This window comes from Chanos chanos, chromosome 4 (assembly GCF_902362185.1).
Source record: "Chanos chanos chromosome 4, fChaCha1.1, whole genome shotgun sequence".
Lineage (NCBI taxonomy): Eukaryota > Metazoa > Chordata > Actinopteri > Gonorynchiformes > Chanidae > Chanos > Chanos chanos.
In genome coordinates this window covers 38881912-38908948 of record NC_044498.1, presented here as the reverse complement: position 1 = coordinate 38908948, position 27037 = coordinate 38881912, and the positions used below count along the sequence as shown (strand labels likewise).

Sequence of the window (27037 nt, the reverse complement as noted above, 5' to 3'; positions counted from 1 at the left end):
TTTGTACGCTGATCTCACGCGCAGCAGAATCATGGTGGGATGGTACAAACTCAGGGTTATAAATCAGCATTCTGCCACCATACTGCATGTAATTACTCTTCAACTCTTTAACTAAGCAACCATATTATAGTTTAACATGGGCATAAACAAATGGGCAATTCCTGTAATCTTCTCCATGGTTTATCCAATGTCATTTCATTTACTGGAAATGTTTTCATATAGCCTCAGCACACTTGGAAATCTGTGAACGTCAAACCGTCCGAACTTTGTGCATTAGAAATGTGTTCTTGATCCTGTGTTTACTGGTCCTGCTTCTGAAGGCCCTTTAAGATCTCCCCTTTTGGGTGTCACTCCGCCGGACCACACCTGCTTCGGCTAATCTGGACTATCATATTTAGCTGAAGTGTTGGAAGTTTGATCAGGTATAAGCAGAGAGAGATCTGAAAGTCACAGGACTGTGGCCTCAAGGAGCAGGACTGAAAAGCACAGCTCTAATGGAGACTCAACTGACATTTTACCACTAAAATAAATAAACAAGGACTAATAATCAAATGTGACTTATAATAATAATAATAATAATAATAATAATAATAATGCACAACACAAAGTTAAAATAAATGAATATCCACCCTGTTTCCATAGACCATATAGCTTATTTACATTAGAGAGGACGGTGCATATAGATTAAAGACACAAAGGCATGAAAGCATCAAGTCTTGTCCAGGTGACACTGGAAGTTTAGGACTGCTAAGAGATTAAGGGGAGAAGGGCACAGTCAGTCTGTAGAACAGCAGAGGAACGTTGAGTAGTGCGTTCAGCAGGCATCAACGTTAATGTATTTTTTACCACTGTCCCCTTTCTCTGGAACTGTTACACAGCTAAAGCTTATCAGGACTGCGTAAACTACATCAGGCAGAGTTAACATTGCAGTAAATATTGCTCCAAAGGTCGTGTGTGTAAGTGTGTGTGTGTGTGTGTGTGTGTGTCAGTCACTTATACTCCCGAGTCGACAAACACCTCCTTCAATTGCCAATGACTGTCCTGCAACCGCTCCAGGAGGCAGTCTGGAAATATGGGTCTGTGATGAATGAGAGAGACAGAGAGACAGAGAGAGAGAGAGATGAGTACAGGGAGAGAGAGGTACAAGGAGAGTGAGAGAGGATAAAAAAAAACAAGAGTGCCAGTGTTTAGAAAAGGGGTTGGGGTGCAAACACAGCTGTGAGCCGGGGTGTGAAACATCCTCACGGGGATCAAAGCCAGCTGGCAACCTCCCTCTTCTACCATGCTCCGTTTGTGCTCTTTAGAGGGGCAAAGATAAGCCCCCGGGGGGGAGAAAACAATCACCCAGTACACTACGCACATAGACACGGTCAACCCTGCAATGACTGGAGTACTGCAGAACTCTGTTTCCCAGCATACGCGAGCCAGCTGTCACTACTACGGGACTATGGCCAACTGAGACTGAGCAACACACACATGCAAGGCAGCACTCTGGAGAAAATGACCAGCCCTACAATTTGAGCAAGCACATACACATGCACGCACACACACACACACAAACTCACTCGCACGCAAACACACACACACACACACACACACACACACACACACCTCCACACCATTCCAAGCCAGGGCACAAACAGAGGCTGATTTAAGGGGCTAGGAAAGCTGCCACACAAGTGAATGAGAAATCATAGGAGGAGCTGACGGGTTTAACACTCTCCCTGCCTTTGATGTTGGTGGCCTGAGGGGAACCATTCACGTACACCGCGCGTCACACAAACAGTTCACATTAAGACCATTTACCTTCCATGCACTTTCCTGTGACAGTTCACAAGGTCATTGCAACCCAGAACATAAAGCATGATACTACATAATAGGGGTGTAACGAGCCACCAAAACTAATCAGAAATAGACTACGTTGATACGCGACTACGTTGATACGCGGACCCCTGGATCGATCTAAATGTACCATGAACCGGTCGATGGCCCGATGCTAAAGTCTGCTAATTCTACTTTAGTATAAACTAAGCTGCTGTGGGAGAATAACTGATCTAACCATATAAGTCACGTCTATTTCAAAATAATAATGACCGCCCCTCAACTGCTAATAAATCTGCACAGCGTCTTGAGTTGACCTCTTTTTACGAGAATAACATTAGTGTTGCTTGCGAGGTACAAACAAGAACAACATGTCCGACAATGCAAACATGGTTTACAGTGCACCATCAAATCTAAAATCTAAATTTTGAAAGATGTTTGGATTTCATAAGAAGGAAGGAAAATGAACGTCTACATTAAACAAATGTTAAGAACTGTATCAGATTGCATTGTATCGCATCGCACCGAATCAAATCGCCGAATCGTTATAACAAAATAGCTGATCATATCAGTGAACTGTTACACCCCTACTACATACTTAACAACAGTCTTGTACACAGCAAAGATACTGATTCAGGTTTAAATATGGAACAAGGTTAAATACACAATTAATAATGCATAACAGGTGCAAGTCTTGATTTTTGTTTGCACGAAATTGAAAACAAATACTTTGATCAGCAAACGTGTTATGATTTGTATAAATAAAGAATTGCTTGTACATTCTAACACACTAAAAACATCTGGCCTCTGTGATCTTGGGAATTAAAATCTATGATTACCTACCACATCACACTTCTGTTCCAGAAAAAGATAAACTGCAATTCAGACTCAAATACTAGAATACAGAATACTCTTCCAGAATCTTAGGTAGAGAAATCTCTCATTAAAATACCATGTATCTATTCAAACCATTAATGAGAGTAACTTCTTGGTTTATATGTATGCATAGATACATACATTATAATTTTATATTTAACTGTACAGCTGAAAGATTAACAAGCATTTGACATTTAAAAAAAACTACATGGGAACATATGACTCAATATTATAACTGATGACCTTTTATTTAATCAATATATCAGTGACTACACAAATGGATACATCACGTGCCTTACAAGACCAGATCAAGTTTCTTGTGTGAGTGCTCGTAGCTGGTAAGACAAAACAGCCTGACCTGCACTAAGAATGTGGCCACAAGCCTTTTAGTTAAATCCCTCCACAATATCTGAGCTCCATCAGTGCTTCAGGTGTAAAGGGACTAAGACTGAAGCCACAAAAAAAGAAAAAAAAAAAAATACTGTGCCCTACAGCGCCCTTCCAAAACAACAGGTATTAGCCTGTTTAGGAATCAACTAAAAATACTTCATAGTGTTTTGTTTGGTTAGTTTTGTGGTTCAGGCAAGCATTTGTGAATAGGTATGATGTGTTAATGAGCTGAAAACTGGCATAACCCAAGTTGAGGCTGTATATACAAACAGACATTATTTTTACTCATGCTGCGGCTTTCACATTCATACCCTACCACAAAGCCAAAACACTGAGCGTACAGTAATTCACTCTCTCCGCCCCATGAAGCGGGACGGGGCAAACACACAAACAATGGCGTTCATCTTCTCCAGTATCAATCTCTTCTAACTCGCGTTTCACATTTGAGTTCAAGTCCTTTTAGCGGTCAACTAAAAAGATGGACAAAATAGTTTACACCATCATTTTTTACACAGTAAGTTGTTGTTTTGTGTTAGGACAAAGAGGTGCTGGTGAACTTGGTGTACGTAATGCTGTACACATCAGCCAGCTTTTATACCGAGCCCTCTTCTGGCATTTAGTCGACCTAACAGTTACTACACGGCACTGACAAAGCTTTAACCATGATGCCACACATAACATAGCATCCATTCACACAATAAATATTCATTCACTTAAAAAAACACAACATACAATCATATGAGAATATTTGGGCCTTGCAGGAAGACTTTTGTATTCACAACCATAGATACTGAATGAGCTTCAACAGAGAAGCTGAAAGAATTTATGTAAGCACAAACCAAGTCCTGTGTATCGGAATTGTGTCAGACGGCAGTAGTAAAGAGGGAGAAAAGATGATATACGAGTGTGGTTATTAAACAAAGCCTTCTCCCAGAGTTACCATGATAACATAACAACTCTCACTGGTTCGGCAGAGTAAAAACAAAGCCAGGCCACATCTAACAACGCTTCCTTTAAAAGACATTACCTGCAGTCAGATAAATAAACTGCTGAGAGTTTTTCAGACTCGGGTTCACTGTCTTGGCAGCTTCCCTGACGCAAAAGCAAGCGAGTGTTTCCTCAATCAAAGACATCCGTCAAAAACTTGTTTTATCTGGCCCTTAAAAGGGGGTAGAGGCCCACGGGGGCCCGTGCAGACCCTTGGCTTTCCTATTCCAATATGCAGCCAAGCATAGCAACCAGAGAAACACAAAGACACAGAGAGAGCAGGTCTCCGAGTGAGAAGGTGAGAGGTTATAGTCTGTGCCAGGTTAGTGTCAGCGTCAGACAGCGCAGAACAGTCAGAACCCTACTGTACCTTCACAGCCGCACACGCCCAGAAAACCAACGGTACCCACAGAGAAAATAATACCTTCAGAACCAGCTGTACCTACAGAACCAACCACACCATACGTACTGGAACAACTATAAGTCGCTGGAACAGCTGCAAGTCGCCCACTTGTAAGTCAATTTGGATAAAAGCGTCAGCCAAATAAAATATAATGTAACGTAAAATATAATGTAACGTCATGTAGCTATACCTACAGAATCAACCATACCCACAGAGAAAACCACACCTACAGACCCAACCAAACATTCAAGAACAACTACACTCACAGAACCAAAAATACCCACCTACATGGACAACTGTACCTATGGAACTAACCATACTTTCAGAGAAAACCAAATGTATACTTATGAATTCAGAAATGTGAATCAATTGCAGTTTTATTACAGTTTTTTTTTTTTTAAAGAAAATTTTAACTCTTATGATGTAAAAAAGTGCATCAAGGGGTTCTTCCAGTCCACGTGCATTCAGAGTTTTGTCATGGTGGCTTCAGTAATATGCTGATGTTTTGAAGGTAATAACCATGTGTGTACCTGCTCAGCTTGTGAAGCCATAAAGAGTAACTGGCCTGAACGTGACCGGCCGGCGTAGTCTGGGCTCTGTTCTATTAATCACTGCCCCACTGCACCAGCCCTACTATTCAGTAGATCCTCTCTAGTCCAAAACAGGCAATATGATATAGACAAGAATGGGAAGAATGTCTTTGGAATGGTAGAAGGGTAGACACAATCTGTCTCTCTGACTCTCAGTCTCTCTCTCTCTCTAGAAACAGCACAGCATCCAGGCAGACTCAAGTCTTCCACTGTCTCAATCAACGGTGCTGTTTTTTCGGTACGGCTCATGTAAACAGGTTCAACTCCATTTGGGTTTTACCATAAGTGTCACATAATTACACAAAAATCATATTGCTAGAGAATAATTCATTTTATTTGAGGCTGCATGTGAGATAAAAGGACAGAAGAAAATCAATGGCATTTTCCAGCAGGGACTCAGGGGCAGTCGTTCAGTTACTGTAAACATGTTTTTGACCTCAGTCTCTTCTGGAGACAAATGATACAATTGCAAAGAAGCACTCAGTGACTGGATCTTACACACTCATAATGATTAATAATACGTGGAACTGAGAGAGGAATTACATTTCAGTTCCAGTTTGGATGGAAAAACATCTTCAGGCAGGCATTAAAACAGTGGGGATTCATTGATAGGCTCTCATTAAAACACAGGTACACTCTAAAGCAGACTGAATGTTTCTGGTATTTTTCAGATTCAAAAATCTGGGATAGAAACCTGTGCAATGACTCCAGTTGATGTATTCAAATATCTTTGCATCTTTCAAACACATTCTTCTGAAAGGAGTGCTCTAATACTTGCATTCCACCTCTAGACCTAGTACATAGGACACATTTCACATTACTGCCAGATAGATACTGATATCCCTAATGGTGCATTTCTCACAGTAAAGCCAGTGTCCAAGTGCTCCAGAGAAAGGTCAGGGGGCAAGAAGATGGGGAGAGGTATGGAGGTAGAATGGGAGAGATACAGAGAGAGAGAGAGAGAGAGAGAGAGAGAGAGTAAGTGAGTGAGGACAGAGAGGTCTTTAAAAATCACTCTGCCTTCACATAAAACGGGGTCAATTACAGTCAGAGCAGATCTACGTTCTGTCCGCATGGACGGTGTCCACCCACAGTCAGAAAGGCATTTTCCACTTAAACTTGACATTCACCAGGTCTGTTAGATCATCCAAATCACAATTTTTTTTTTTAAAGGATGCCAAACAACACACCGGGTTTTCATAACATTTCTGTTCAACCTGAATTCCTGAAAGGATATCAAATTCAACTGTGTGATGATGTGAATGAGACAGCACCAAATACACTATAAGAGGATAGTGTCTTAAATACAGCAGTCGTGCAAGTGACATAATTTCACTGCTTTGATATTCCAACCACCAGCGTGATAAAGTCAGTTCTGACAAATGTCCTCACAAAAAAAAAAAAAAACACAAACGTGTGGACAGAAGATCTAACAGTTCAGTAGTCACAATAAAGTTTGAAACAATCTGTTTATCGGATAAACCAGCAGCAGTCGGGCTTCACTGACATAGTAAAACTGAAATCTCTTTCAAATGAAACTTCGGCCATTTCAACACAAGGGAAAAACAAAAAACGACTGAACAACACAACAAAGACGCTCCATATTTTAGTTATTTGTCAATTGACCCATCTGGATCGAAGAAGCATGTTTTGGAAGCCTGGAGGCAGGAAGCAAGTTCAAATCAGTTTTAAACAACATATTTCCACCCTTCTGGTGTACATTACAGAAAATAAAATGGAATCGCACACACGTTGCTAATTTCTTTCCTCTGTCATATTTTTATGATGAGCAGCCACTCTGGAAAAATTTATGCAAAATTACTGTCAACATCATAGACACATGACTGCAGGCCTACGTCATAAAAAAAAAAAAAACAAACACAACACACATCAAAACACCACAGAGGGCATTGACTTCTGATAAAACACGTCCAGATATGACATATCTGCCATTTAATCTATTAATAGCAATGAAGTACGAAGACCATATACCAAAAGTCCAGATATGTTAAAACATACAACCAAAAAAAGTAAATAAAAGGCATTGAGAAAGTTCGTTATAGCACTGTATGTGAGAATAATGGGAAATGGGAGTGTATGTTTGTTGGCAAGGATTCTTTTTGCCCAGGGCTGACAGTCAGAAGTCAGTATGGCTCACACAACAAAATTTTTTCCCATTAATTAAAGCAGAGGCTACTGTGCATATTGGCCACAGTAAGACTCTGCTCTGTCGAAATCACTAAATGAGTAACAATATGTCACAAACCAGCCTTCCTTTTGTCACGGATGCACGCCATAGGAGAAATAACTATCCACAGGCCTAAATGTAAAGTTTACCTATCTTTTCAGCACATGCTCAAACAGTAATGCGTTGTGTGCATTTTCGTGGGCAGTTCTCACAGCTCAGCTGCCAGTCAACAGCCTTGTAAATATTTAAATAGTATGTATATAATCCGTAATCCGTTTACAGGTTGGTTTGAGGTAATTTATGGGGAACAGACCAAAATAGGTTTAGCTGTCTATGGCAAGTGTACATCTGTAAAACATTTGGCTGTAGGCTAAATGGGCTATTTGTTACTGCTAGCTGCAGGTCAAATTTTAAGACTTTAAGTGAACAGATTTTAAGTGAATAGTTAGCTCTCTCGTTTAGAAAATGTGTTGCGGTGTATAAATAGAGTATGATACAAAATCATTCATTTGTATGGCATATTAATGAGAGATAAGGGCATGTCTGAGGATGGGATGAGAGAGAATTAATGTGAGGACTTGCTCACCTTGGCTTTGCTGTCCTGGGCAGACATGTACCCTACACACATACTCTCTGTAGTATGGCTCCACAGGAACTCCACTGTGTGTAATAGAGAGAGAAAGAGAAAAAGAGAGAAAGAGAGAGAGAGAGAGAGAGAGAGAGAGCGAGAGAGAGAGAGAGAGAGAGCGAGAGAGAGAGACTGTGAAACTGAGGAGTGAGATGTTTAACATAGTCTAGATCCATATAATCTTTTGACATTCCTCATAATACTCATAAATATGAAAAAAACTGGGTAGACGGAAGAGCATGTAGGGACTAGAATGGTACATGTCACAGCAATGGGGCTTTGATGTTTTTGCAGAAAAGCAAAAGGTAATTACTGCCTATCAAACCTGATGTCTCACACACTCTCTAATCCTTACTGACCTCAACATATAGGTGGCAAGAGCACTGAAATTTGGACAAGATTTAAGACGAAACAAGTGAAATCCATACATCCTGAAAAAAAAAAACACAGGTACTGACTGAAAGACAGTCATCTCAGGAGTCCAACAGAAAGGTGAGATTCAAGACCCACCCACTGCTCCTCTAAACACGTTTGAACGTGGAGAGTGTTTTCCCCATCCATACCAGGGCGAGAATTCACCCGATTGCTTCATCCAAACAAAGTCTCCATTGTTTAAGGCAAGACTATGCTTTAATACCTGTTTACACTCTCCACTCCCTTCCAATAAAATTAAGCAGTTGCCATGTTTATCCTGGAAGTGCTCCTATGTTTTAAACAAAGAGATTTGGAAAATCATCTGTCAACCACTTTTCATAGAAATGGGAAATGAGAAGAGTTTTAATGACGCACAAAAGACATCAATGAGCTTCTGACATTTGTAAAAGAGTTCCAGAGAGGTCGGAGTATCTTTTAGACAGTAAGAGGAGACAACTTCAGGGTTCTGTGTGACCCTGAGGGTGTGGGAGGACGAGAGATACTGGAGTGTCATACACTCCACGTGATGTCATAAAGGCGCAACCTCAAGTGCTCTCGGACCTCTGAGGTAATGACAAAACTCCTGAATACCAAATGCTCATGGTTTTAGATTACAGCAGATTAAGATATTTATGATGTAACGGCCACAGAATCTATTACTCAGTGTCCTTTACGATGGCTTAAGAACCAGAGGAAATGATTTTAAGGAATGTCCAGTCTTGAGGAGACAAAAGCAGTGAAAGTGCAGATGCGGAGAAAAGGTCTGTCTGTTTACGGAATTGGTTTATGGCTTCAGTTCTCTGCGGACAAACAGATCTTTTCATGAAGTAAAGACCGCACTCAAACAGAGTGATGACAGTAATAACGTCTAAAACCGCAGACCACCAACCTCAGAAAGCACACCCTCAGTCGAACGGCATGCTTATCTGATCAGATAAGGAATTCTGAAAAAACCCGCTGCTATGAAAATCGTTAGATTTTAACGTAAATAAATTCTCAAACAAAATCAGAAGAAAACATATACATTTCCAACAGAGGTTTTTCCATGTAAACCGTTTCCTAAATACTCATTCGGAAAACTCTCGAAAATCCCTCTTTAATGAAAATGTGATGGTCTTCATTCTTGCGTGGAAACCAAATTGAAGTTGTGTTATGAGAACCAAAATGCGATGTATTATGAGTAGACTATGACTAAAAGTATAGAGAAAGCTAAGTAAAGCGATAAATTTGACTTGAGATAGAACATAAGTTGGGCACTTCTTCAGCAAATTATAGGTGAAGGTTAAGGGTAAGGCTAACAGCTGGGTGTGGGGCTGGGTATGCATAGGGAATTTGCTTCACATGAGTAGACTGTTAATAAGGAGAAGAATAGGGTTAAAGTTGCGATGTGAATAGGGAATTTTTTTGCTGTAAGAGGGCTACAGATAAAGCCAAGATTAGAGGATGGGACAGGGTTTAAGTACTCACCCAGTAATGCCTGGAGGTTTGGAGAGCTCTGGGTATCCACACACCTGCAGCATCGCAAAACAATAACTCCACCAAGCACACAGTCCTCACTGGCCAAAAATGGTGAGCCTGCAACACACAATCAGAACTTTTTTTTTTTTTTTTGGTCTGGTGCAAAACTATATCTACATCTCTAAGAGTTCTTCATCAAATTTGAGTTCAAACAAACTGTATTATCAGAACGCTCCTGTCTTTGACCATATGAAAGATGGGTTAAGATGCATCCCAAAAAGATGCATATCAAACATCAGAGTCAAGCAACGCATGCAGTGTTCCAAAAAAAGCACACGCATTTCTCCTACCTTTTCAGCACAGGCCAAACAACTGCTAATAATTATTCTTTCCAAAGAGTTTGTTTTATGAAACAATCCAGAAACTTCTGCGTCATACTGAGCAAATTCACGTTTCCCATTTGATAGGTCTATGACAGATGCTGTAATTTCTTACACTCCATTCATATTCCAACAAAGACACCTGATAAAGGATCTACTCACTAGAAACATCCAGACATCAACATTTTAATTTCATAATTTACTCAACAAAAGACAAAGCACAAACAGCAACCTGAGCCAAGGGCTTTTAAAGTTACCTAACTGAAAAAATGAAGAAGAAAAAGAAAAAAGAAACACAATTAACAGCAGCTGACCGAAGCAAAGCCTGAATGCTCTTAATTTGAGGAGAACGGTGCAACAAAGCAGACCTTAGAAATACATCCAGCTACGTTTTTAAAAACTGGAAAATTGGTCCATTTCATAAAACTCTTATTGATTTTGTAAGCCACTGTTGAGTGCATAACATGTTTGGTTCGAGTTCACTGAACACCCCCACTCAAGAGTCAATTAAGGCTCTTAACAAAAGCCTGGACAGTTTTCACACAAACTCTGGAATTTACACTACACATTAAAAAGCTCTTAAAAAGCATGGTTTTGTTCAATATTCCATAATAAATCTTAAGTCTTAAGCCTCCATCAATCTGCCAGATCAGAAATTTGCTTGGTGTTGTTATCGTCACGGATTAATAAAATGTAAGAGCTTTTTCTGCTCAGCAGGACAAAACACAGCACTGTATGGTGGTGGTGGGGAGTGAGTGGAGCATTTTAATGTGTGTTGTTGTTTCAAAACAGATGAAAAATACTTTTCTGAGCAGCTGAACTTCACTTAGCATTTGACGGACAAAAATGAAGCTAACGAACCTTTGGTCAGTTGTCCAATCACATCAAAGTGTTGCTGTTTTTTTTTTTCTACTCTGCATTTCTGGCTCAATCCATTTGAAATTTAATTTCAAAAGCTCAGAAAACTCGGAGAATCAAATCCTGCAGATTTGTATGTTTGTACTGGTTTAGAGCGCAAACCCTAACACAAACCCTAATGCCCAGTTTCAGAAATAAATCCCTGGTAAATGATACAAGTCTCTCTATTGTCAAATCTTATAATGAAGGTTACATTTCTTTGACTTTGAAGTTTTGTTTTCTGTAATCATCATGCTTAACAAAGCAGGTTTCATGAAGCTTTGTAATTTACTGTGAACATTAAAAACAAGGACATACAATAATTAGCTCCAAATTTATAAAGTATACCCCATTGCCATTTGTGCCTGAGATGTCCGTGCTAAAGCAACATTAAGGCAAAAGACTTCTGAGGGAGGCCAAACCAAGAACCAAACCACGAAATATTCCCACACAGCTTGTGGAGTGGAAATATCCTCCTGTTTCTCAACAAGCAGTCCAAGTGGTCAGTCATTTTCACAGACTGGTAGACCAGGGCCAAAGTGAGCCAAGCTTACAAAATACTAACCACTTCTGAAACTAACAAAATAAAAACACATCTTCAAACAAACTGTCAACAGAATATTTACGATGTCTTAAAATAACTACGGCTGTAAAATATGAATTCAGAGAATTCAATTTGTGGAGGCCCCGTTCAAAAGAATGGAATTTATTCATCAATGAAAACAAGCACATTATAACTGGTGGTTCTTTTCTCTTCGTTTCCGCTCAAGCGAGCTGTTAAAGACTTTCTTGTTTTTCTTTAGTTTAGATTTATTACTTCTTCCAAGCGTGACCCTTGAAGTCAGTTTTTTCCCGGCAAACAGAGCCTGTGATCAGTGGTGGTGAGGAGAAAGTGAAGCTACTCACTGATGAACTGGCTCTGCATGACCTCCAGCAGGGCTTGGTGAGCATTCTCAGACTGCATGGCCGTCGAGCACTCTCGGGCTAGCATGGTACGGATCAGGTGCTCCCCACAGCCTGGTGAAACAACGGTTAGAAGAGTAAGACAGAGGCTTGACCGTGCCGTGGCACGTACTATAAATCTTCCAGCTAACATTATTTTTCAAACATTAAAATATAAATTGTGTCTTGAGGTGGGACCATTTATCTATAAGAAAAAAAAAAAAAAAAACGACAGCAGTTATCAAAGTGAAATATTCACAGATAAAACTGAACACAGCCAAAACTGTACGATTAACATGCCTAAACATCTCTGCAGTTTTTTTTTTTTTTCAAAGATTGTTTTGGTTTTTCATGCTTCTTACCCCATTTAAGCTACCTAAGCCTGTCTGTTTATCCATGCTTGCAATTTCAGGAAATAGATTCCCAGCACCTGCCTCAAATAACAACTTGGTTTGTTGTTGTAGTAGCACCTAATGACAATCAACAACAGGGTCCTGTAACCACAGCCTGAATCACGGTCTAACCCCTACAGGCCTCGAATCACTGCAAAAATAATAAAACCACTCCTAATGCCCCTTTACTACAGACCTAAAATGGATGTTTCTTCAAATTCAAGACCATATAAGGCCTGTTTAGACTTGTCACCATCTAACTATAGCAGCTACAGTGCTCCATTATGCACTGAAAAACTCAAATATATTAAAGAGAAAAGTAAGGTTTAAGGACTCAGTAAACTGTGAAACATCTGAAATTAGAAGGAAATATCGCTAAGCCTCAATAAGCTCATTTGTTTGGATGTGAGCAGTGTCTTTCTCAGAGACCTGCAACAGGAGACCTGTAATGGGAAGCAGGTTTGAACTCAATAACTGGGATTCTGGGAAAGGCTGAAATCTAATGTCTTACCCATCTGTCTTTCACTACAACTCATGCGATACATCATTTGTTTTGAGTAAAAGCACCAAACTCTTCCACACCGCCTGTATGTGTGTGTGTGTGTGTGTGTGTGTGAAAGAGTACCTGTGTGGTATTTTATTTCTTTCTATTGTGCGGTAAAATATGTTCATAAATGGTAAGCTCAAGTGTGAGCACACCACACATACACACCATCACAAATTCACTCACTCACTCACTCCTCCTTTCTCTTCTCTCTAGTCTCTCTCTCTCTTTCTGTCTCTCTCTCACACATACACAGAATGAGATCTTTACAGACACATTTTGGACACAGCCATTGCTGTATAAAGAAAAAGACAAAATTCTCCAAACGAAAAATCCATACTTAGCGACACAGTTTCTTGCAACAAAGTCTACAATGACTTTTTCATGCCTGCTGAATTATACTTGTTGTGAAATTCATCTTGAGCCCATCAGTGCTGTTAAGGCTAGACTGCTGTCAACATTAAAAATAGCTGCCTGGACATGTCTCATTCTCAAGCTACTGAACGCTGAAAGCACAGTGAAGAAAATGTGTCACGTGCCCACAGGTGAGCAGGTGTCCTGACTGGCACAGAGATTGAGCTCAAAAAAATATCCACTTGTGTCAAAAACACAATCATGTTCATTTCTGGACAGTAATGTAGCAATTACCTTTAAAACCACATGAGAGAAGTTTAAAAAACAATGATGCCCAGAACGTGAACACAAAAGGTTTGGCAGGCGCTCAAGACAGAAACCATAAAGCCTAAAGAAAACAGTCGTGTTGTTTCTGTAAACACAAATGTGGGTCTCATAAAATATCAGGTAACTACAACAAAACTCTGTGCAGGTCTGTTACCGTGACAACCGCATGCCCATAGTAATTTTCATTAGCGTGGACAGACGGCCGATTGGCTGGCATATCTGGCCATCCATCCACGGTTTATGGTAAACTGCCCCGTCTCGAGAGACGTGGGTAATGTGGCAGCATTAACCGCAAGTTAACTGGAGCTTTAGCGAGAAAACAGAGCTGTGAAAGCGAAAAACCCATTTAAGGGAAAACAAAATAAAACAAAACAAACTACGGCACGGCGTGTAATGAGTGAGAGTGGTATGAGGAAACACTGTTGACATGACATTCCTGCTCACAGTAACCACAGTAAGGCAAGAACAGAGCCATAAGGTCAACAAAGGCAGCCACATTCTGTGGATAAAACAACGCGCAAAACACACCAGAGAGAGAAGGAAAGAGAGAAATAGGCAGGGATCGAAAAAAAGACAGAGAGAAAAGAGCGGGAGTCTGAGAGAGAAAGACAGATAGAGAGAAACAGAGAGAGAAAGAGAGAGAGAGAGAGGGAGAGAGAGGCCAAGTGCCGCGTGTCAGGGCCAAAATGATTGTTTTTCTGCTTCTTTTGATGGGAATGTCTTTTAAGTTGGGAAATGAAAAGCAGGTGCTAGACTGGAACACACACTCCTACTCCCCATATCCACACACACACACACGTTTTCAATTCTGACAAAACATGAAAGAAAAAGTCATGCTGAAAGCCTACGGGGGAGGAGGTGACAAAATGTAGTATTCTGCTTTTGTTTTCCATGTTTAAGTGATCAAAAAGAGTCAAGATTCAAGTCAATAACCCTGTGATTTACTGGGCCAAAGAGGATTTGATTAAGCCTGTTTCTTAGAGAAACTAAACTGTTGGAGAATTCACCCCTGCCTTGCTCATAAGAGGGGATGACTGTATTACAAACCATCACGCTCAAGACCGAGAGGGCATCGGTTAACGCCTTCAGTGAATACGTGGGAAGAGTCCCCACGTCCTACCGGAGAGAACATAAACGGAAGGCCAAAAGAAAATCATCGACAGCGACACGTTAAAATTCAAAGGTAGAAGAATTTGGGGGTTAAGAAAGGCAAGCACCACAATGAAGCGGTTAGATGAGTTTATCACCCATCTCCTCTTATAGGGCATGGGGTGCAAGCCACACCTCTGTGCAACATGCCAAAAGTTGAGTCAACAACACTCTCTATTCTAAAAACTTAGACTGAGTTGACCAAAGGGCTTAGTTCAAGCCAAAGGTGCGTTTACCCAAAATGGCTGCAGGCCACAAGAGTCCAGGTGTCCAGATGCGAGAGAGGAAAGAGCCAGTAGCGGGATTCTCCGCTGCATGGTGTAAGCTATATGTGTCAGATCTGGTTAGTAGGGAAACATGTATGTGATTACCAAAACCAGAAAAAAGCTTTAAGATGGGGTGGGACTCAGGGGAGTACTGCTGTTACCTCCCGTGCACCCGTCAAAGTCAACAAACGTTTTTACAAGGTGTCTGCCTCTTAAAGTCAACTCCCTGCCTTAAGAAATACAATCATAAAAATCACAGGCCCTCCTTTAGCCTTGTTCTGATACACTTAACCTGGACGACAACTGTTACCGAATGCCACCGCTAAGGAAATCAAGCGTGATGTAATCAACCCAAAATTCCTGCGCTACATCATTTTTTTTGGACTTTCTTTTGTGCTAAAATAGGCTAGACTTAAAGCTTGACTGGTTCATTCTGCTCATCACCATAGAAAAAGAATTTTGCTTGAGGTATCCATCAAAAGAGTTAATGCTCCCAGAAGCTCCCTGCAAAACCAGTGTCTGAACCAGGGACTGAAGAGAAAAAGGTCTATACCATCTATTCAGACGCATACATTTGAGATGGTCTTGCGTGTTTGGACAGAATAAAGGAAGTCTGTCCATTATTATATTTGCTTTCAGAGACACACATTCTTTTCAGACATAACACAGACATGCTCATATTTATCTTATAGAGATATGAAATAATCGTGCCTTTGCTCTGCTGGCTTGGACACAGACAATAGGAAAGGGGAAGTTTTTTTGTATGCAACAGAATGCATTAGTTTAAAAAGGTACATACAGCACTGGGCCTCAGGCAGCCCTTGGCAGGATTTTGAGGCACGCCAAAAAAACAAAACAAAACAAAAAAAAAACATCATTTCGTTTTGAAACTATGTCCTAAATAAGTTGAAAATATTGAACATCATAATGATATTTTGGCCTGAAATGTATATGTGGCCCAAAGAGATAAGAACAAACACTTCATGTTCCTCACCATTCACTTTACTACACACACCATACTATTTACTATTTTCGCAATTAACAGAATTATAAAACATTCTGAACCAGAACAAAACATTCAGATAATCTAAAACATTTTCACGTGACGTCACCCTGTGGTGTATTATTAACACAACGGAGACGCTATCAAGAAATCAAGATGCTATCAACAAAATGAATCATTAGCAACATAACTTGGTCTTGACAAATGGCACCTGTTCAAATAAACAGAGCATGTATCATATTCATGTGCATAGCTTCATAGAAATGGTCTATAATCTCTCAGTGGTTCCTAGAACACTCTAACCTATTCTGGTCCCTGAGATGTCACTAACGCACTGAAGTGTTTCTCAGCACTGAGGTAGACGGCTTCAGCTTTAGCCCTGACGATCCCAGCTCTGTCCTGCTCTCTCTCTGTCATCTTTATTCAAATCATCCCTCCGTCCTAATGAAAGAGACACAGGAGAGTAACCCAAAACTAACCTAACTAAAGCCATCCACTAAAAAAAACATGCACTACAAACACAATTTGAAGGCACATCACATAACTGAAGAAAGGACATCACGCCAATATAAGGTCAACAGTTAATACCCAACAGATGAGCCCTTAGTGCTTTGTGCTGTATGAAACAGACAACAAAATTTATCAAAAAGCCTTAGCAGTCAACGTATGATTCAGTTTGCATTCATTTTATGTTATTCATCTGCTATTAATATTATCTCAAGCTTTTTTGTGCTAAAAAACAACTGAGTGCGAAACAGATGCATTTGCGTGAGAATCTTTCCTTATCTGCATGCAAGATCCCAATGAGACCAGTAAAGAACATATGACCATATGCCAAAGACTCACATGGTGTCAATTTGAATTGATGAGTAAGAACTTTTAAACATTCTAGTTTAATAAACCTTAGAAGTTGAGCAGTTTTCTAAGCTGTTTAAATACACTGTAAAAAATATTGAAATATTTCACTCAAGGAAAAAGCAGCACTTTTTCCCCCCTATTGTCATACCAACAGTGTTCTCCTTCTACAGAATATACCAACCCTTCAGCTGTCAGTTATGAACAATTTAGAGACATACATGGATTATCCACAGTAACAAGTGCACGCGCACACACACACACAAATAGAGCAGAGTGTTTTGATACCTGAGGTACTCACAGCTGTGGAGTAAGGACTGATGTTACAGGCATTCTGTGCCCAACAGCCACAACCATAATGGGCAGCCTTTAAGGAGAGGGAGGGAGAGGGGGAGAGAGAAGAGTGGGAGAGAGAGAGAGAGAGAGAGAGAGAGAGAGAGAGATGGACAGAGAGAGAGAGACTGTAAATGAACTGAACATTTCACCCTTGCAGGTAACCACTCTGTTTTGATTCCCACGGTGAGTCTGTGCTGAAGGGGTGAGGACGAAGCTCACCTGACCCACTCGACCGGGATGCTTCATGGCCAAACCTCCACTGGAAACTGCGGCTGCCACGTTTCCCTCCTGATCCACCACGATTGCCCCGACCGTGTCCAGGCAGGCCGAGTCATTGTCTCCAAGATCCACAACGATCTCTCTGACCGTGCCCAAATTTTCCAAGCCGCTCTCCTACACACAGAAAAACACACACCTGTTAGCCTATTGTAAATCCAGTAACATAACACATAAATAAAAAGGTTAGTGTAAGTACCTAATGTTAAGGTTGGACGATCACACTGAATACCTTTATATGACAAACACTGAAGTCTAAAGCACACATCATGGTCACAGACTAGGTCTAATCTGCACTGAAATCATTATAGCCTTAAAAGTTTTTGAAATGAAATGAACCTGACTTCTACCGAGAGAACCAAGTCCACTGTGTCCAATGATTAACGCACCAAAGTTCGGCCATTTGTAAGGGATAATGGATCAGTTCTTGAAGGTTTGTTTTCATTTGCTGATTACTGTATACTTTAGAGGGAGCTTGTTCTGAATCCAAAGGCAACGTTGAGCAGCTTGATAAATCTGCTTTTCCTGAGTAATTGTGTGGAAGAACATTATGATCTATGGTGTTTGTTCCCCTCTTCCAAGAAAAGAGCATCTCTACTGAACCTTAGCATTTCTGCCTCTGTCTAACAACATTCACCGAGGAGAAACATTCCCCCTGGGCAGTCAGCATGCAAACACCAGGGACCAATCATAACAAAGACCTGCATCAACTTCTGAAAAACAGAAATTAATTTTAAGTGCAACCCGGTCGTTCCTGTATTATTTGGGTAACACAATACTGATTCAATATTATTTTAATGTTCATATTTGTATAACCTACAAAGGTCAATAAAGACCTTTATTCAGGTTGCTGGATTTCCTCTTTATCGAAAATAAGAACGATTACGAAAAGGCTTCTCGAAGTTACTCAGGTCTGTTTTGTTTAGTTTTTTTTTGTTTTTTTTCCCCCCAAATCATCATTTTCACAAGCTACATTCACATTTTCTCAAACTTTTAACATGTGGAACAGGTGCTGTTTCAGGGGTAGACAAGTGAAACTAATCAGAAAAGTTTATAAGCTGGCAGCACTACGCTTTTGTGTGAGATGTTAAAAAAAAATACATTATGTATAAAAATCAAAACCAGGCGCCCTGTGATTAACCAATAAAAATCCCTCTCGCACAGAACAATAACTCCAAATGCTGCAATCGACAAAAAGACTTAACTTGAAATCGACACTGCTCTTATACCTGCTAAATCCAGAGGACACAAGGTCAAATGGCAAGTTCAGGGAACCGTGGCTTACAACAGTCCCTAATGTATGAATTCTGCCTTATTAGAAACACCACTGTGGCTGTTTGAAGATCTCACAACGGTAATGACTGTAGCAGTGTGACCTTCAAGGAACACAGAACCAAGGAGCCAAGGGAGCTATAGAAAACTATTAAGTTGCATTTGACTGTAATTAAGAATCACTGCAGACCCTGAGTAAACATATTTCATAGATGTTAACTTTCTAAAAATCAGTTATTTTCATTTTCATCTCGCATCTTTAACTTAAATGATAAGATTTGAGGATATTCATCAAACTGAAGCTAAGTGTATAATAATAAGGTGTAAGGTGTCTGGAGAATCCCAGGGGTATGTCAGTTTTATGCATGAAATGATCTACGGCTATCATTAATATAAATTACATTCTCTCAGAGGAAAAGGGCAAATATTACTCTCTTTTTCTCATCACTGACAACGCGATTTTGTATGGGGAAAAAAAAAGTGTTTGTGTTTCCATATGAATGTCTTCACCGCTCTTTGACATTTCCCAAGGCTTTCTGAATTTGTGATTTAAGTGTTGTAAATTACGCCTAATAACCCATAAGTGACCCTTGGCTCATTCACAGGAGACCCCTCTCCATTTGAAGTGGTGGGACCACACAGTGCTAAAGTACTGGATGACTGACTGAACTCCCAAACTGTAAGATTCACACTAGCATCCGTTTTTTTTCCCGCCCTACATATTCATGTTCCATGTGTACCTGTCAAAAGACTTCCTCCAATTCACTACTAAAACACAGACGCTGCACGTTGGTCAAGCATGTTATGGGAAAGTCTTTACAAAATAACTTCAAGATGTGATCACAGGAGATTTGAAGAAAAGAAAGGGTTATGAGTGGGGGAGGGGGGTGGCTTTAAAATACTCAAATTCCCTCAGTACACATCAAAGAGTTGGTACTAATCTTAAACTCTGTGTACGGTTGCAAAAGCTTTAAAATTCCTCTGGCTGGTATTAACCTATGCTTGTATGATTATGAGGTCTCTTTGCTGACAGAGAGAGAGAGAGAAAAAGAAAGAGAGAGACAGAGAGAGGGAGAGAGAAAGTGTTGCTTATGTGAATCATTTCGTTCCAGCCAAAAGAATGCAACCTCTTGAGAAAAATGTAGGGAGCATAACAGGGCCTGAAAACCACTCGTCAACCATAAATTGGATAATAAATTCATATAACGTAACCCATGAAAAAGCTGTTCTTGTTACACATTGAAATCCTATGATAAGAGTCATGGCGAGCTTTCGATTCCACTAAACCACCGTGTTAAAATGTGTCACCAAGTAGTGACCACTGCAGATATTAAACATTCATTCCCCTGGAGAACTTCTTCCCTTGGGAATGGTCAGCACATGATAATGTGAAAGCACAACTAATCCTATAAGAGCTCCATTACTTCAACCAAATAACCTCGCTGCACTGCCATGTCATATCTGAAGAGTGTGTGTATGCGTATGCGTGTGTGTGTGTGTGTGTGTGTATGTGTGTCCTGTTATTGTGAGTAATTGAAGTCTCCACACCCCCCCATCTCCAGGTCATCATTACGCTGTGGTTTTCCTCCTCTGGCTATGTGGCGGCCGTGGATTAGAGGACCGCGCAGATGTTGGGCCTTTTATCATGAGAGTAATAATGTCAGGGCAAATGCCTATGCTACACTGTGTTTAAGGCAAATTAAACCTGTTGAACTTGGAGGGGAGGGACGGCTCAGAAACTCAAACCAATGTATATGAAGCAAAGTCTCAAGGCATTGAAAAAAAACAGTCATTCTCCTATAATACTTCCACACTTCCTTCTGAATATTCACCATATTTTCAATTTGTTTAAAAAATACCAACAGATGATAAAGATCAAACCATTCTTTTTTTAAAGTGAAACTTTAGCTAATGAGATGCTCAGAGTGCATCGGGTATGATAAGAAATCACTTACGTGTTCATTCAGTTGTCTCCTCTTCTTTGCTTGAATCTGTTCCGTCTCTACTTTCTCTGCCAGCTCCATCTTTCGTTTGTTCCTTTTGTATGCTGACAAACTGAACTCTGCAAAACATCAAAGAAATCACAACAATTAGACACGGATATTCTACAGTTATGGATTCAAATTCCAAATATGCTTCTACCTATAGAATTCCACTTAGAATGATGAAGAACTGGGTGATGACATCCTTGGCTTTGCAATCCTATCACGCTCCACAGAGTCATAATATTTTGCGTATCGTTATTTTAGACATAAATCAGAGAGTTTGGGAGGTGTGGTACTAATCAATGCAGACGCAGAGCAGCTTGAGTAAAAGCTTCCACCCTAATGGGACATGTGTTCCAGTATGCGGTCCTGGTTTTGGCTCTAGTCCACTACCAGTTCAGAGACCGCATGAGGCCAGCTATTCAAGCCCAAATGCCATTGTTTACAAAATCTTACGTTCCACACGTGGTAACCCTTTTAATCAAAGGAAATTAATGAATTAAATCAGTAAAATTAAGTCATTTAGAAAATGAAATGGTATGCAATTAGGCCGGGTAAAAATAACAGCGGAGCTCAGAGAAGGAGAGAACCCGCCAGATGAATACATGTGCAAGATTGCTTCCGAATCATTCATCAACACTGTAAGTAGACTGACCAAAATAACCAATCTTCACGTAACTATACTTAGTCAAATCACGAGAGGCATATGCAATGCAAATGCCCAGATGAATGGTCAATGTCTAACAAAACACAAAGGCAACGTTCATCTCAACGGTAAAGAATAGAGTTCTGTGGATCTGCGGGTAAAAGAAACGCACTACATAAATACAATGTAATGACTGATCTAATTTTATCTGTTGTCCATTTCAATCGCTTACCTATTAAAGCCACATTCTGCGAATGACACTGTATGCAAAAAGAGCTAAGGCATTGCAGAGTGAGGTAAAATTTTGTAAATGTTCCAAAATCAAAAGTTTGGCAGAGTCATTTTCAGGAAGACAACCTTTAAGGCATTTAAATGACAGTTACGTGAAACAACTGAATACTAACAACAATCCACAATTACAATCATTATTAAAGTTATGTCTATCTGACATCTTCCTCTCTCTCTATCCTATTGTCCTCCCTCAGTTGTCAACAAATACAGCGCACTAAATGGGCATGTGCGGCTATACACATATTTTGTTCATTTTTCTGTGAGTATAAAAATAGGAATGTTGACTACTCCATCTTTGCCCCTGCCTCTTCATGTTTTATAGTCATGTGAATCTGGCAAAGAAGACTCTGTGAGATCCATGAAGAACAGCACACACACACACACACACACACACAAACACACATATGGAGAGAGAGACAGACGCATCAATAAAGTAACAAAAAAAAAAGATCATAAATATGAGTGATCATCAGACTCGTAAAAAAAACAGTATTTTATAAGCCTCATACGACATAATGTATTGCCCTAATATACCTTTTAGGCATAAATACCATAGATAGGTGCGTTTCTTGGAAGAAAATCACCTCAATTTAATGAGTAGCAATGAGTTTGCCTGCAACATATTGTGAAACAGGTTGATGCCGCTTCAAATAAATCCATGCTAGTCCTTTTTTTATTACATTATTATATGGGAAAAGAAACTGCAAACTTTGCTGTCAAAAGGGATTTTGATGCCAAGCTCACCTCACACATTTCTAGAGAAAGAATCAAGCCTGTGGGTTTACTGTTTTTGGGCTCAGATTCCCAGTTTTAACGTTGGAGGTACTTACTACAGTATACTACCTTAACCTGCTGGCAAAGTTTTTTCAAAGACCAGTGTTAACACAGGATCAAACGTATCATCAGAGCAGAAGTAGAATTCTCAGTCAGAATTTACACTGACTATGATTAAAGCACCATCTATGGGTTGTCCTATGCGTCTTATGTATTGGAAGTGATGGTAAGATTGTTTCAGATGAAAAAAAGAAAACAATCCTCTGATCTCATTCGGGGGTGTGATGAAGAGTACTCACTGGTGGCCATCTTCTCTGAGGGGCAGGGTGGTATGCCATGGTTTTCAGCCCACTGCTGTGCTCCTCTCCCTACTAAAAAACTAGAACAGAAAAAGCCCTTTCAGCCCCAGAAATGTTCTTAAAATATGATGCAATGTGATTACTATTATAACCCAACTAATATGAGGAGTGTTCGCTCTGGGAAGAATTATTACTAATTCTTTTTCCACATCATGGACTTCAAAATCCAGTAATGTATGAATTTGGTATAATATTCTATGTTACATTACATTCATGTTTTATGTGCTATCTTAGTTATAATGTTCTAGAGTTTAATGTTCTAGAGAACAGATATATATAGAGATAATCAAATGAGTATTGGATGATCACCAGGGCGGGATCCTCCCAGCCGACAGTTTTCCTTTCTGCGCTTCACTGAGCAGTCTTCTAGCAACCAGCACTGGGTTCTTTATGCCTGCAGAGAGAGGAAAACAAGCAGACATTATAAACTAATCTCCTACTTACACCAGAACAACTCAAATACATAGAGTATTCAATACCAAAATGTTGCATGCTTTGATGTCATTACATTTTGTATTAACCAGTGGCATATTGTATATTACTATTTGCGTTACATCCCGTGTTTTATATTGTTTACAGGCTTACAAGGAGGATCGTAATTGTCTTCTATAGGGTTTTGGTTAGCACGTAGGACCAACTAAACTGGGACTCGGAGATTGGGACGAAAGGTTGCCAATTTGTTACGTCGTCACAAAATAACTCTCACACAAACAAACTACATCAAAATAAGCACTAATAATAGAGGCTAATATTTTTAGGTTAGACTGTAAGACAGATTTATGTTGTGTCTCTAATAGGAATGATGTGTGTCTTATGACAAATGTGACTTAGTGAGACTAGGCTACAGGTCCTCTAAAATAGTGTGAGTCATAACCATGGTGACACTGCTGATGAAATATACGCCTCATGACGCAGGGCAGAGCAGTTGGTTGGGTCAAGTTCTGCTCATGTTTTAATAGATAGGGCATTTATGGTTCTGGCTCAGACCAATTCTGGCACCACACCGTGATCCAATTTGCTGTAAGTGAGAAAAAAAATCCTCAGAAAAAGAGAACCTTATGTGCTGGAGAGCAGGCACAGCCAATCTGTGCCAAGAAACATTCATTTTGTCATGTACCATTTTATGGCTGACTGTTACATCATGTGGAATAAAACAAACAATCTGTTGTCCTGTTGACTCATATCTTGGCTCTTGATTTCGACATAGGATACGAAATCATCTGAGACTATTTTTTTTTTTTTTTTTAAATGTTTGGTTTTTCGGAGTGCAAAATAAATGGCAGGTTGTCGTGTGCTGGAATCCCAAAAAAGTTGCATTGTAACTGATAGTTATTAAATGAAGTCATTTTGTGGGTGCCCACCACTTAAAGCACCGACAGCTCCATAATGCAAAGACTTCCCATCCATGATACTGGCATCACATTCAATCTCCCCAGACAGATTCAGGTTTGAACCTGTCCCCGCATTGGTGAAGGGAGAATCCTGCAAGTGACAAAAGAAATCCCTTTACGTGTAAAAAGACACTCTATAAAACACATTCAGACACTAAATCTGCCCAAATCCACAAAAATCCAGGCAAACCAAAATGCTGTTCACCCATTAGTATGATAAAAATCATATCTGATTTTTTTTATGCTGTGGAATGTTGGTTTCTACTAGGGTTATATCTGATCATGCCTTGGGCCTGTTCTAACGTTTCACTGAAAATCTTAAAAAGGTCTTGTTTTTTATATATTTCTCTTCTACATCTCCTCTTTCATCAGATAAAAGGCACAATGAGGGTCAGAAGGCAGCTATATTGTGTTGTGTCACTAGTCTCAAACCTGTTTTTTCCATACATGACAAGAATATAGGCCTTAAACACTGGTCATATTTCCCCAAACTGCACAATATGAGCTGTCTTCTGACGACGGAGAAAGTCTCTTATTACTACTGATAAAGTGTCATGACAATGCAGTGCACTCTAACATAATGAATCAGAGATTAATGTACATGATGAAACATCAGAGAACAATTACCTCTAACTCTATAAGAGCAGCAGTCACTGCTTCCACTGCCTTGGCACCCGCCTTTAGTTTGTCCACTGCCTGAATATGAAATATACAATGGCCATGGAAGGGCCAAATCAAACATTAAACGAATAATATTCAGAATGTATGCACACACATTCTGCAAATGTATCATGAAAAACCCCTGACAAGTATGAGATTGTGACTGTCTGATTGATTTATGTTATTAACAAACTTCAATGAGATTTCTTAATGTGATAATTCAGTGCCGTGTGAGCTGCATGCAGAATAAAGTCATGATGTTTTATGCTTTGCAAATGCAACACTGAAGGCATGTAATATTACATTTATGCACACACTGGATCTGAGCAGCTGAAAGACTCTTGTTGGCAAACTGGTTGGTAGCAGTGTCACATTATCAACACATAACTGGCATTCTCTGGCACCAGTCTCTTGTTGGTGCCTTACTCTTCTTTCAGCCTGACTACTCTGATACGAAACGGACCATCTTGATTCTACAAGTTATATTTGTCTTTTCAGGGCTGAATTCATTAAGGACTAAATGACATGAGTTTACCCTATGTCTTTAAGGCAACCTGAAGAAAAAAAAGTTAGGAGATTCTGTCCTCAGGGATATATCGAATGAAGATTTACTGATCATGAAAACTCACCCTCAGACAAGCCCTCTTGCAGACATGTTTATATTCCTTGGCTTTGGATTCTGAGTGATATCCTGCCCCTGGTAGAACATTTTATAATCTTCATCATCATAATCATCGTTACAGTTTTATAGCAAAGGAAAAAACTGATATGTTTGGGACTCACAAAGAAGAAAACAGCAATTTAGATTACATTCTTCATTTCATACACTAACTAAAGTCACTCGGTAGAATATGACACAAAAAATTACATGCCGTATTACAGCTGATTGTTCAGCAATGGCCTGTCATCTGAGCTTAAGTTGTGATTAAAGTACACTCAGAATCAAAAACCCTGTTACTGTAACTGTTTTAAGTCCTCTTCCCAAAAATATTGGCACACTGACACAAGAGTTCATTGCGTAATTCACGTCTATACTGGAATCAGCACAGCTGAATCCATACAGATAGACATGTAATGGCTGATAGACATACAAATGCAAAGACTACAATTCTCTAAACCTACAAACACTTTTCCCTTCACTCACCTGCATGCACCAACACAAATCCAACTGCTTTACCATCCCTTCTCACATGGCTGTTGTTCAATGCAGACCCTGATTCATCTAGCAGAGGGCTGCCCCCCTTCCCCTCTATAGAGTTCTCTATTTTCTCCATGACCCGTATCCAGGAAGACTTGCATCTTGGCCCATCTTCCTCTCATAAAACCGGCATGCTGGCTGTCACCTGAGTCCTGAAGAGGAAAAAAGAGATAGATATACATAAAAAGAAAACAGATTATCCAAGAAAGATGAAGGAAGTTACATTTAGGAATTTCTCCTGCATCGCAAACATTTCTATCCATTGTGGGAGGCCATTTCATCCCTGAACTTCAGTGAAATGTAATCTATAAGGTCACAGATCGACTAATCATGAACCAGAACAGCAAGCAATCACCAGACAGAGTTCAGTGACAAAGAGCACTCATTCTGCAGACACAGCTGGTCAACAAATCGGTGCAAGAAGACAACAAACCTTCCTGCTTTCAAGAAATACCATCAGACTACTTTCACGCACATTTACTTACAATTGGTAGCAACGTGCTTGTCAAAACAGGGGACAATTGCATTGCGTCATCAGTACAATGTCAATTTCGTGCTGTATCATATGTTTTCGCTCTGAGTCAGTATCAGGTGTTGAAAATTGTCATGCAAGGAAAGAAATAAGTGCTCATAGGCTAGCTAATGAAGTGTTTAAATATTAAATCGAACCGCTACAAGTTCTCCAAAAGACAACGCGACACAGTTATTTACTGTAGCTTTAAGATAATATGCTGTGCATCGAGCAACTGAGCATCGCAAATTTCAAATGACAAAAGCTGAGAGACTTACACGAAAGCAAAGTTTAAGCTTGTGATGGCTACTGTGGTATGCTAGCTATCATTGGTTGATCAAACACGACATGATTACGCTAATTTTGGAGGGCTAATGCTTCGATTCAGAAAATACCGTACTGTAATGACATAGACAACTATTCGTGGATTTGTATCAGTTTAAATTCTCGGCACAACATGATACTTTTGACAAA

At 39.9% G+C, this 27037-nt stretch overlaps 1 protein-coding gene across 2 annotated transcripts; it reads right to left on the bottom strand.

Annotated features, from left to right (window-relative positions):
- Positions 1–657: 657 nt before the first annotated feature.
- Positions 658–27037, bottom strand: tasp1 (taspase, threonine aspartase, 1). Of its 2 annotated transcripts, none has more exons than XM_030771859.1 (14): positions 26842–27037; positions 25999–26204; positions 25484–25551; positions 24822–24890; positions 24165–24285; positions 23113–23197; positions 22744–22823; positions 20700–20810; positions 17420–17538; positions 17153–17231; positions 11939–12049; positions 9765–9872; positions 7842–7915; positions 658–1078 (listed from the first exon to the last, which is right to left on the bottom strand). In XM_030771859.1, the coding sequence occupies exons 2-14, from the start codon at positions 26126–26128 to the stop codon at positions 986–988; spliced, it is 1248 nt and encodes a 415-aa protein (XP_030627719.1). In that variant the 5' UTR covers positions 26129–26204; positions 26842–27037; the 3' UTR covers positions 658–985. The 2 variants fall into 2 exon arrangements, with proteins under 2 accessions (XP_030627719.1, XP_030627718.1); XM_030771858.1 differs by having other exon boundaries at positions 17420–17593; positions 20704–20810.